The sequence below is a fragment of the Colius striatus genome, chromosome 19 (assembly GCF_028858725.1).
Source record: "Colius striatus isolate bColStr4 chromosome 19, bColStr4.1.hap1, whole genome shotgun sequence".
Classification (NCBI taxonomy): domain Eukaryota; kingdom Metazoa; phylum Chordata; class Aves; order Coliiformes; family Coliidae; genus Colius; species Colius striatus.
The window spans coordinates 4436023-4448185 of NC_084777.1; the positions used below are offsets into that span (position 1 = coordinate 4436023).

A 12163-nucleotide genomic window follows, 5' to 3' on the forward strand; every position below is an offset into this window, starting at 1 on the left:
GCCGCGGTGGGGCTGCCCGGGGGTGTGGAGGTTGGGGCCGCTGTCCCCCCGCAGGGGTCCCCCATAGCCAATGTGCCTCTTGGGGGGATTATCGGAAAAGGTTCATCACCTCCGCTTCAAACGCTAGGTAGCGATTTCCAGACTCCCCCGACTCGATTACTTGCTGAGGAGCTTCCCTTGGCCGGAGCTAGGCATTAAAGCAGTTGTTAGAAGTCTGGCCCCTTGGTGAGAAAGGCTTTTTCTTATTTCCTTGCCCGTGGGCAGGTAATATGAAGCCAGGATGTTGTTTGCTTCTACAAGAAAATATTTAGCTTCCTGTTAGGACAAAGAACTCAGAAGACTGCAGTTCTGAAGTTTTCATCCTTTGTTTGCTGTGGATGCAGCCTCTATCATTGTTTTATCAGTTTAGTCAGTGCTTCTCTCCTTATTAGTTGTGTGAGTTTCTCTTTTAATGAGTCTTTTACAAGGCAATGAGCAAAAGAAAGAGCGTGCCTTGAAGGAGTGTATGATTCAAAACCTCTAGAAATGACACAAAAACTGCCATCAGGTTTTGTCTGCAGAACTGCTGTTTCCACAGAACCTTCCAGTGGATGCTAATAAAGAAGGTTTTCATTCTTCATGTGGTCTGTTCCTGCAGTTTCCTCATGCTGACTTCTGTGGCAAGTTGTTGGAAATCCATCGTAATTAAAGCACAGCTGAAGTGATCCCATTAGATGAAATAATTCCTCTTAAGTTTACATATATGAACAATCAGAAACTGAATCTTTGGAAACTCAGGAAGTTTTAGTAATTAGAAGCATTGGGAATACGTCTGTCTACAGTTGACTTCATTTTACTAAGGAGCAATTGGGTACTCTGCTTATCAGAAACTTTTAAGTTTCAAATCATCAACTTGAAATCTTTTATTTGGTAAAGTGCTTTTTTTAGTTTCTTTTTGATCATTTGTTCTGGATTTTGGGGTCGTCTTAGTTGTAGCCTAACAGTGTAGTCAACCCAGTACTAGATTGCCTTTGCATGGATGTACTCAGATGAAAATGTAGTCAGACTATAATGTGTCATGAGATAAGCTTTAATTAAAATGATTTCATCTCTGTGTTTAATATAGCTCCTTAACTCTTTGTTATGTGAGAATTGACTTTAATGGTGACTGATGAAAAGTAGTTATTAAGGGGGTCTCATGTGAGAGATGCTGTCCAATTGCAGATATTTTGGTGTTTAACTTGAATAACTATTTATAGTTTAAAAGGAATGCTGGCCCTATTTAGAGCTGGACTGCTGGGATGTTCAATTCTACCAATCCCCAAAATTCTTGCAACTGCCAAACACCTTACATGAGCTGGTGATGTGATGACCCAAGTCAGACCCTATAGGAGCTGAATGGCCTATAACACACATGCACAGACATAAATATATGTATATTTAGGAAAATTACCTTCTATAATAAGCAAATCAAACCAATCCAAGCACTTTTTAGTGGTGGAGGCAGGGGAGGGATCCCAGGCTTTATTGCATGTTGTAGACAAGTGTATATTCTTTGACAGAATGTTGCAGCTTAAGATCTTGGTCTGATATGTAGCTGCTATATTTTAGTGTAGCTCAATAAACATAATGAGGAAAAGTAATTATACTTCCTTTGTCAGCATAAGCATTTCTTTGGGATGAACTGCTATCACTTTCCTGGGTATTATTCTGGTTTTGGTTTAAATGAAAAGGTTACTCACAGTTTGGTGTTGTCCTGTGTAATGCCTACTTTAATTCTCAGAGTAGTTACAATGCCTGCACTGAGCATACTAGGCAGTTTGCAGTGGTTTCAAGATTTACTGAAATTAGAGCCTAACTCTTTATACATTTAAAAGTTTCTCTTGGTGGCAGAAAAAGTACTGCAGAGATTTCCAAATCTTGTTGCTGGTGTTACTGTGCTCTCTGTTTACCTGTTAATAATTTAAGAAAGATTCCTTATCCAAACTTCTTTTCCTCCTATACTGTTAAGTGTCATAGAATTACAACGATTGATCTTTTTATTTGCTATTAATAGGTACAATTGTGTATAAGGAGTTGAAATAATTCCCTTTCAGGTCTGGCTTTTTAGCAGAGCTGCTGCCAAAGGGTTCACTGTCAGCCCTGCCATATTTGGGCTTTTTTTGACACACATCTCTTTTAAACAGTTTTCTCCCAGACAGAACTTTGATGGGTAGCAATTAGCATAGTGTATTAGTACAGCATAGTTTCAAAATAGTCTTAAAAATTGTTGAATATGAATGTCTCTGTTTGGGGTTATCAGGTTTTTGTGCTTGTCCTACAGGTTAAGCACCTGTAACAATGTGCAGGAGAATGTGTGTAATAACTTATAACTAATTATTGAGTTTAGGATTGGGATCTTCTATCAGATCTTAAAATAACCAGAAAAAATATGAACTATGTTAAGCCAGGAACCTTCATTCTTTAAAAATGAATAAATAATTTTTTTGTCCTACTCATTTTAATCATCAGTTTAAATGAGGTTCAAAGTGTTAGAGTCGTTATTTCTCGGTGGTGAAAAAGGGAATGTTAATCTCATTTTCTTTCCTATTGCTTTTTCTCCCTACTGTCAATTTTAATTCATTGCTTATGTCACTTCTGTGATGGTGGTGTTTAGTTTACCTGTGAAGAAAACGTTCAAGTGAATGTTGTTGGGAATTATAAAACAGGCTTAGGGCTTTTGTAGATCAGATGGGAGGGACTGAGGCATATTCTTTTGTGCCAATCATTTCAGACATTTGAGTGAGAAGGGCTGCTTTGTTGTCAGTCTGAATTTTTCTTGGAAAGCAATGATTGCTGTAAAATATTTCTGTCCTCATTCATGGCTTTTGCCAAAGCATTGCCTGAGGATTTGGCTTTACCTGCGATAGAAATTAGATGGAAAAGTGTAACTAAGTCTTGGAGTCTGGCTTTGCTTCACTGTTGTCATCAGTGGTCTTGTCGGCATCTCCTGTTTCTCTTGGAGCAAGGGGGATAACCATTTACTGACATGCCCCAAGTTTAACTTTGGATTAATGAAAAGAGATGAAATGCTGATGTTGACCCCTCACACTGCCTCACAGAATCTGAATTTCTGGGAAGGAAAGTGTGTTCATGATGAGTGTGTCCCTCTCCTCCCCACCTCTCAGAGCAGCATAACTGGCACTACCAGCTGCTTTTTCATTTGGCTTGAGATAAAAATACACTGAACAGAACATCTTCTCTTGACAGAAATACTTAGAGAAGTCATCATCTTTTGAAATACTCTGCTATCTCTTTCTCTATTTAGCTTTTTCCAATGAGGTTTTTTTACAGTCTTTTCCTTTGTCTCGACTTTGTAGCTCAACTGTATTGTGTTGTGGTTGAAAAAGCTACGGATTGATTTATTTTTTTTAAACAAACTGGTTCTCAGCTTGTTGGCTTCTCCTTTATCTCCTGTAACCTAGCTCCAAAGTTGCACTGGGACTTAAAATGGATACTTTTAGCAAAAATTTCTGTTTTTGAAAGCTCTTGAATATAAGAATAAGAAGGTTGCTGTTGGAGAGATTAAAATGTTGCATTTTAAAAGGTATTTAAAGAGATTTTTTTTTCACTTTTTGCTGTTTACTGCCTTGGATCTTCTATACAAAACTGATTTTAAAAGTTAGTGAAGAGTCACTGACTCAAACCATATGGAAAAGCTGCTGACTTTGGTTTAATCCTGACAATTTCAAGTATGGGTACAGGGATGTGGAATTTCATCTAAGTGGGGAATGATTGCAATGGCTAGGGATAGAAGCTTTAATGAGACTCATCTTCTGTACTCTGTATTTGAGGAAAATGGTTGTGATATGATACTCTAAAGATTTAAAGGAGATCCTGTTAGGAGATACAACAGATGTTGTATCAACGCTGGGTACAAAATACTGTGGCATCAAATGAGTGATCTCATGGTTTTACAAGGAACTTCTTAACCTGGCCTGAGTTCCTTATTTAGAAGATTGGAAAATCACATCACAAATTACTGGTGGGACTGGTCATAAATCACACTGACACCAGGGGCCCTGGGAACTGTACTTCACCTACCAGAACATGGTGTTTTTTTGGTTAAAGCTAAAAGGCTGTTGCTTGTTAAAGAGTTATTCATCTGTCTTTGCTTTAAGAAAGTGTGCCACCGTTTAAGTGTATTGCTGGAATTTCCTGGTTTCTTCATTAGTGCAGGGCATCACAAACCCAGTATGATTAGAGGATCTCAGTCTTAGTCTTACTTAGGATTTCAAATCTGTTCCTCAGAAATGACTTCAGGGAAGATGCTGTGTTGAGAAAGCTGGGATTTGTTTTGTTAAAAATGTGACTACTTGTGTACAGCAGGGTGACAATGTTATGCTGGCGTTTCTATAACTTCAGCAAATAAACTTTCCACCTCTTGAGGTACCTATGTGTAATACTGTGACACTTTTAGATGTGGTTTGAAATACATTTAATATTTTGAACACAGGCTTTTACAAGTGGAGATTGCTCCACTTTATGTGAAGTACCAGTGAACGAATGATTGACAAGTTTATTTAAACTATGCTGTATTTATTGGCACAAGGTCACTTGAGCCATCTGTTTTAGTTTACAGAGCTTGAGAGATTATTAATTACTTATGTGTATAGTTATTGGCAACTAAGCTTGTGTTATCAACCTTGCTTTTATCTGATGATAGTGTTTGTGTGTGCCATCAGGCCAATAGCGTAAAGTTTGAAATCCTCTTACCAGCTGAACGTTTAAACTGGTGTTTTTCCCATCTGTCTGCAAATATATTGTTGAACCTGACATCTAGAACCCATCTAGAGTATCTGCAAAGGCATGTTTCTTGATTTCACCATGCTATAGCTTTCCCTCTGGCAGTATCAGAATAAGAGAAACCTGCTGTTGAGGTTTTTACTGGTGTGATGAAGAGCTGGTCTAAGTGTAATAGTATTGCTACAGGACAATAAGAAAGAAAAGCATTCTTTTCACTCTGGTGAGGGGTGGGGAATCAAATAAAAGAGAGATGACAATGTCTTTGTGGAGTAAAACAGCATAGACTGGCATTTATGCTTCTTTAATTCCCAAAACAGGTTTTGCTTGCAGCTGGTTTGGGGGTGTGGTCATGCATCTCTCTCTTTTGTTAATGAGACTTCAATCAACTAATTCGTGTTGCTTAGGAAGCTGTTAAATCTATTGCTTAACCATAGCTGAGATTGTAACCTGACAAAAATTGAGGCATCTATGTTAGCAAGCCCTTTATGGTCTCAAAGAATAGTGCTCTCAGAAATAAAGGGAACAGATTACTTGTGAAGTATTTACTCATATGTAATTCTGCATGTGTGCTGGGTACCTCAGTATAACTAGAATTTGGTAAATGAAAAGTTACAGTGGTTACTGGAAACTGAAAAGGTAGTTGACTCCTGAAAATGAGTAACAAAGTGGAAGATTAACTCCTTAGGTTGCATGGATGAGTGGCTTTAAAATTTCTGAGTGAATAGTGTCACTCTTTGAACATTACTTGCCTTTAAACAACAAGCTCTTTGAGACAAGTGGAAGCTTGAAAATCTGCACAATACAGAGTAAATAAAAATCCCTAAAAAACAAACTAGTACCCCAGACCACAACGAATCTCAGCTCAAATATTTTCTGAAAGCAAAGATCTGTCCTTGGTTTTAAGTAGAAAGTGACTCTTCCTGCACCCTAAGTTGCTATTTCATTATCTTTAGTTGAAAGTCTTGCTTACCCTAGCAGCCAGTTTTAAGTCTGCAGTTTTTACTATCTTGCCAGCATAGGACTTGGAAACAAATAACATTTGAATCTGAAACACTTCAATTAGCAGACTCAGCAATCTGCTTGTAAAGGAACTGAGATTTCATTTGGACTGTTCAGCTATGGAGCATTGAAAACTGAGGATGGGGTTTTTTGTGGTCTGAAACAGTGATTACTGTAATGCTTAAAGTTTATTGCTAGTGAAATGTGTGTTGTGAGTGTGGTGCCGTATTATCACCTTTGAATTTGCAATCAGTGCCAGATTAAGTAAGCTGATGTCTTGTGGGCCTAATAAAAGTGACCTTGGGCAGTTCTGCAACTACAGAGTGGTATGTTGCAAATGACAAAGTTTACTGGTAGACAGGTTAACTCCTGCTGTCCAGTAACTTTGTTAAACATAAGTTTTCAAACAAGTTTTATACACACACACACATACACACATGTAAGTACTTACAACATGATCATTTAAAGCAGAGTAATGATACATGGTCCTTGGCTAATATCTAACAATGTTTTTAGTAGAATCTAAAGTCTTAAACTATTACAGTAATTATTCGAGGTGCAGAATTTGGTAGGATAAGAGGAGACTTCTTTGTGTGTAGGACTACTCTTTAGTGGTTTTTGAAGGTTCACAGTACAAAACTACAGTCTTGTGAGAGCCAGCTAGTTTGAAGCAATTGCACAGCTTAACCTGTGGACAACTATGGGAAGGGCAACCATGCAACACCTTTTAGTGTTTGTCAAGCTAAGGGCTGACTTTCCTTGTGCAGGACATTCGTAGCTCTGCTATTCGGTAGTAAAGAACTGTTCCAAATAGACAAAGTTTGGTAAGGAAGAAAGAAATTGTGCCTTTTATTAACTTCCTCGTGCTTTTTCTTTTGTAGGGATCATGAAAGGTGTGTGGCTGACGACATTGCAGACAGAAGCTCAGCTCATCCACAGAACAGGTGCTGTATACACAACTGCAGTAAAAAAAGTCTTACGTGTAAACTTGGTATGTGTCAGTCCTGCCTTCCATGAGGAAGTGAATAATGTACACTAGCTGGAAGCAGGAGGAAAGAAGAAACCCTTGTAAAAAAATTAGCTGAGATGTGAAGCCAGAGTTTTCTGTGCCACTGGGAAAGGTCCAGGATAGGTCTTTCATCTTATGGATGAAAGAAAAATGGGTTAATTTTGCGATAGATACATGTGATGAGTCCCTCTGTTGCTGGTACGTGGTAGGAAGGCATCTTAAAAGCCTGAAATGGCTTAGATTTACTCCTGCTTAGTACTGTGAAGCTATAGACATGTTATCTGCACACTGTTGCATTTAATAATCTATATGTTTTTGCACTGCAGGGCTGCTAATATATTATTCCAAATTACACATGTGAAAACAAGGCATGTTGTGCTGCTAAGCCTGTGATTTAGTATGCGCAGGGTGACTGAGGAACAGCAGCTGTAGTAACCCTAACTGTGTTTCCCAACAGCTGCAACTTGGCCCCATTGCAAGTATTAAAGCACAAATCTATTAGTATGCAATAATGCAGAGCCAAGGGCAGTGGATTTCTAATCTACCACAGGAGTGAAGAAGGATCCTGGGTTGTGTATTTTCTCCAGGGTGCAGACTTGAAAGGTTGATTGAGGAGGAATTGCTGTATGAAAGTTAGAACAGAGTGATTCCAGGGAGCTGATTGGATTTTATTCAGAAGTTTAGTCTTAGTTGACTGACCTGGAGAGCAAATAAAAAAAATATGGTAGCAGAATATGTTAGCTGAGGTCTTCCACAAAACAGATTAATGTAATTTTTAAGCAGATGAAGAAAACTCTGCTCATGACTCATTGGCTTCTTTGGAAACTTTTCTCTTGGATCTTTTCTGGCAAGTGTGTAAGCTCTGTGTTGAATGGGCAATGCTGCAGGAGAGAAACAGGGAAGTAACAAGAGATTTAAAATGGAAAGGGAAAAAGGAAAGTTAATTCATCTGCTTTATCTTCTTTCCTAGTCTGGTAGAAAGGCACCAATGAGGAACTTCCTGAAATTTTAACCTATACATTCATGTCAGTACGTGCATCATGGCCCAGCAAGGAAATGTTGGTGAGCTCCTCTCAATGCTGGATTCTCCAATTCTGGGTGTCCTGGAAGATATAACAGCTGCATTCAAAGATAATCTCATTTGTGGTATGTATCATTTTACATAATTCAGGGAAGGGTTTTGCTTTTACACCAATAAAGATAGAATAATGGGGTTTTTTTTCCTGTGAAACACAGTCTTTGCAAATACAATTTGAAGGAAACTCTTGATATTTGGGTTTGAAATTGCTTTAAGGATTGAAGCTTCTCCTCAGTCCATTTTGCTTAATGGCATGCTTCTGAGAAGGTCTGTTATATAATTGTTAAAATGCTATTATAAAGTGACTAGCTTTTCCTGGGGCATAACCTCAGGTTGTGGGATGATGAAACTTCCTTTGCCAAGTGTATCTAGAAAGAATCAAGTGTCTTCCACATAATGGATACTAATGGGATTTGGTTTTTTTCATTTGAAAAATAAACAACAGAAAAAGCCAACCCAAATTAAAACAACAAACCCAGACTTCCTTGGAAAAAAATGGGTGCTGCTGTTAAGGCATCCCTTATGTCAATGATATTTTCAGAGCATGAGAGCACTGTCAGTATCCTTGACCCTGAATTTACTGTCTTTTGTCTGCTGATGGGAGAGAATGTAAAGTTACTCCTGAACTCTTTACCTGGTCTGGGTAAAGTACCCTTGCAGTGCAGCTGCCTCTAGGTTTTAACAGTTAGACAATAATTCTTATTTATTAAAAACATAGTTACTTTCCCTGCTATTATTTGAATGGTCAGAAACTAGAAGATGTAGTTGAGAGATTCATTTTCCTAAAAGTCTTGTAAACTCTGTAGACAAGGTACCCGTTTATTTTGTAAATTGTGTAATAGTTGCTGAAGTTATACAATGTCCCTGTAACAAATGCTTCAGTTTTAGTGTAATGAGAATATAAGAGGTTCTTTTTCTCCCTTTAAACAACCTGGCAGACCGTGGCCCTATGCTTGTGAACAACCTGGTGGACTATTACTTGGAAACCAATTCTCAGCAGGCACTGCATATACTGTCCACGCTGCAAGAGCCACATGACAAGGTAAAAATAAAAATCTTGTTGTTAAGTATGGTAGACTTTAGCCTGGTATTGAAGCAGCCTTTAAATAGCATCTGTTGGAACTCTGGTTTTCTATTCTAGTATAGGATTACCTTGTTGTAGAGAGGTAGTATCTCTGTAGTAGCTAAGGTTTAGAAAAACTTCAGAGATGTCAGTTCCTTGGGTTACTTAAATTGATCCAACTAAGACCCAAAGAACCGCTATAAATGAAAGTTTTGTGAGGACTAATGTCTTTATGCAATGCTCCTGCTGCTTGTGCAATGCTGGATGTGTTAGCCTAAAACAAATTGAGTATTTTGGGAGCAAGTAAGGATTTTTAAATAGATTGGGAGAATGGAACTACACATTATTTTGCTTCTGTTGACCAGATTTTTTTTCTTATTTATGATAAGCATTCTGACATGCAGTGACTGCTTCTGGACTGAATAGTTTTCATTTTGCTACCAGCAGACTAAGATTTATTGTGGGGTTTTATTTGCTCTTGGAGCATGTATATTTGTAAAATGCCCAGAGTTTCTGTAATTGACAATGGCGAACTGCTGAGTATAGATCGGTGAAAAAGATTATATACCAGTTAAATATAAGTACCTTTCCTTTTTCTACCACTCTGCAAAATCCTCTATCAGCATCTACTGGACAAAATTAATGAGTATATGGGCAAAGCTGCTACCCGTTTACCCACTCTCTCGCTGCTGGGACACGTGATAAGACGACAACCATCTTGGAAACATAAGCTTTCTCAAGCACCTCTCCTGCTTTCATTGCTCAAATGTCTCAAGGTAAGACCTGTCAGTATTGACTGTGAAATGTATGTGCTTCTGATGTAAACACACATACTTGGAATGCAAGGCATTTGCCTTCCTTTTTGATGTAACTTAGTTCAACTGTGAGAAAAGGTAAAATGTTGATTAAAATACTGAGCCACAATGTAATTACATCAGCTAAATGCTCTGTGCAACTCCTGTTATTACAGCCACTGTTTACTGTTTCATTGTCACTGTATAACTTTGAGTTAGGACAGCTTGACTAAACTTTTAGAACAGTGAGTTAAATAGAAGCCCACCAGTGAAGCTGATGGATATTTTGAATGTGAACTTGATGAGAAACCCATTAACTTCTCATTAGTGCATTCTGCAATTTGTGCATGTAAGGTAATACACTTGCAGTGTAGATGGCCGTGCAATAGACTGTTCTATGGTGAAATTACCTTGAAGTTAGCAGATTTTCCCTTCTTAGCTACAGATAGGCTGGGTTAGAAGGAGGCAGCTGTTTGCTCATGCTTTGTTTTGGTAGGTTTTTTTCCCATCTACAAATGTGTCAGGTATAATACTGTACAGTATTCTAACAGTGAACAAAGAATGGAAAGTGTTTTGAGACCTAGAACGTGTTGTCAGTAGTATCATTTAATATGATGGTGAAGAATTTGTACTAGTCATTTAAGTCACATTAAAATGCATGATGTAGTCCAGTGCCAGTGCTCTTCAAAACAAAAACACAATGCGTTTGTTAGTGCCAAAGCAGAAGCTACAAGTGCTGTTACTGGAACTCCTGGTGTGCCTGACAAGGGTTCCGTTATCCTTTTCAGTGTGAGTTGTATTGTGAGAGGAGTGAAGTGTGTCAGAAAGCTGGTGGGAGTAGAACAGATGTGTAAGTTCTAGGGATGTGTACAGAGGGATAGGGATGGACATGAAATGAGCTGTGAAAGGAGACGTGCAGGAAAATAGAGGCTGTAGATTACTCAGAGAAAGAAAAATCCATGATACTGAGCATGTCCAATCAGTCTTGGGAAATTCCAAGACCAGCTCAGTGGCATCTGGCCATAGGTTTACCTGTGCTGTTTACACCCCTGTCCTGACAAAGCAGAGGAAATACCAAAGCAAATGCACATTAAATTGGGGAAGCAAGTAGGCACCCCACCAGGAAAGAGTTTGAACATTTGCTGTGTCCTATTGTAAAATCTGAGTGTAACTATTTCATCTAGCTCAAGGTTTTTACTGCCACATCTCTTTCTCTCCATGAAAGCCTTGGTGTTCAGAGTATTGTTTTAATTACTGCTTCATGAACTATTCAGCAGCCACAGTCATCAACCAGGTTCCATAGAAAAGATTTTCACCCTTGCGTTGGTAACTGGCCAACATCCTTGAATATCCTGATCAGATTTACAGTGTCTTAGACACTGAATACTGTGTGTTCTTAGTTCTGGGAAAGAAGGAAGGTGGTGCATAAGATGCTTCACATACCAGTAATGGTTTTTTTTCCCACTCAGTTGTGAAACCGTGGTGATGTTCCCTTTTTAACTAAGTCAAGTCTTTACACAGAAAAGCAGCAGCAGAATAGGAACACGAATACCAAATTGTGTTTCCTAGAGTTGTTCTGGATGGAAGAGACAATAATCTTGGTTCATTAAGTCATGGTAGTTTTCAGAGACTGTTTCAAAGTAGAGAGCTTTTTCCATGATGGTGATTCAGTGTTCACTTCATCCTTGGAAAAACATAAATCAGTGCAGCACTTGTAACTGACTAATGCAGGTTTTCTCCCTTCTTGCAGACTGACACAGATGTAGTAGTACTCACCACAGGTGTCCTAGTGCTAATAACCATGTTGCCAATGATTCCTCAGTCTGGCAAACAGTATCTTCATGATTTCTTTGGTATCTTTGGGCGTCTCTCAGCCTGGTGCTTGCAGAATCCAGGTGAGATTTCAACTTTGTTGCATGCAGTTCTGGTTTAGTAGTATCCTTGTGACTATTACGCAGTTGATGAGCACCTTCTTTTGCGAGACTCTTAATGGTCTGAAATTATTTAATACAAAAAATGGTGTAGTAGCCCATCACTTTGATAGTTAGCATCAGGGCTTGCTGCTTTGCTCAAAATTTAGAAGTCTCTTAGATTCTTCCTTGTGGTGCTACTACTACATGATGTATCACTGGTCCAAAATGCTAACCTGATGACAGTGAAACGCAGAGATTGACCTTCTTGGATAGGGAAGGGAAAGTGCAAACATTTGAGGCAGATATTTAGGAAATTGAGATTCCTGGGCATGGATGGGGAGGGGGAAGAAGCAACATGTGTTTCTTTTAATATGCAACTATAAATAGTCATGAAAGTGTTGGTAAAACTAGTCTTCTCAGTTGTAGCATTGGTTCTGATGAATTGGTTTTGCTGAATTTGCTGTAAGGTGTCTGATATCTAACACTGGTGTTATCTACGTATGTGTCTCATGGCTGTATAAACAAATGCTGTGTTAAGCACAT

General features: G+C 38.6%; 1 protein-coding gene across 6 annotated transcripts in view; it reads left to right on the plus strand.

Moving 5' to 3' along the window:
- The window catches only part of TSC1 (TSC complex subunit 1), a 28227-nt gene that overhangs the window by 606 nt on the left and 15458 nt on the right, over nt 1–12163 (plus strand). For 4 of the 6 annotated variants that reach the window (XM_062011678.1, XM_062011676.1, XM_062011681.1 and 1 more), the window contains exons 2-6: nt 6645–6707; nt 7743–7918; nt 8789–8892; nt 9537–9689; nt 11458–11602. In XM_062011678.1, the coding sequence (XP_061867662.1) occupies nt 7813–7918; nt 8789–8892; nt 9537–9689; nt 11458–11602 (508 nt within the window). In that variant the 5' untranslated portion in view covers nt 6645–6707; nt 7743–7812. Of the gene's footprint in view, nt 1–547; nt 910–6644; nt 6708–7742; nt 7919–8788; nt 8893–9536; nt 9690–11457; nt 11603–12163 lie in introns of those variants that run through there. The other 2 variants (XM_062011680.1, XM_062011682.1) reach the window with 2 other exon arrangements.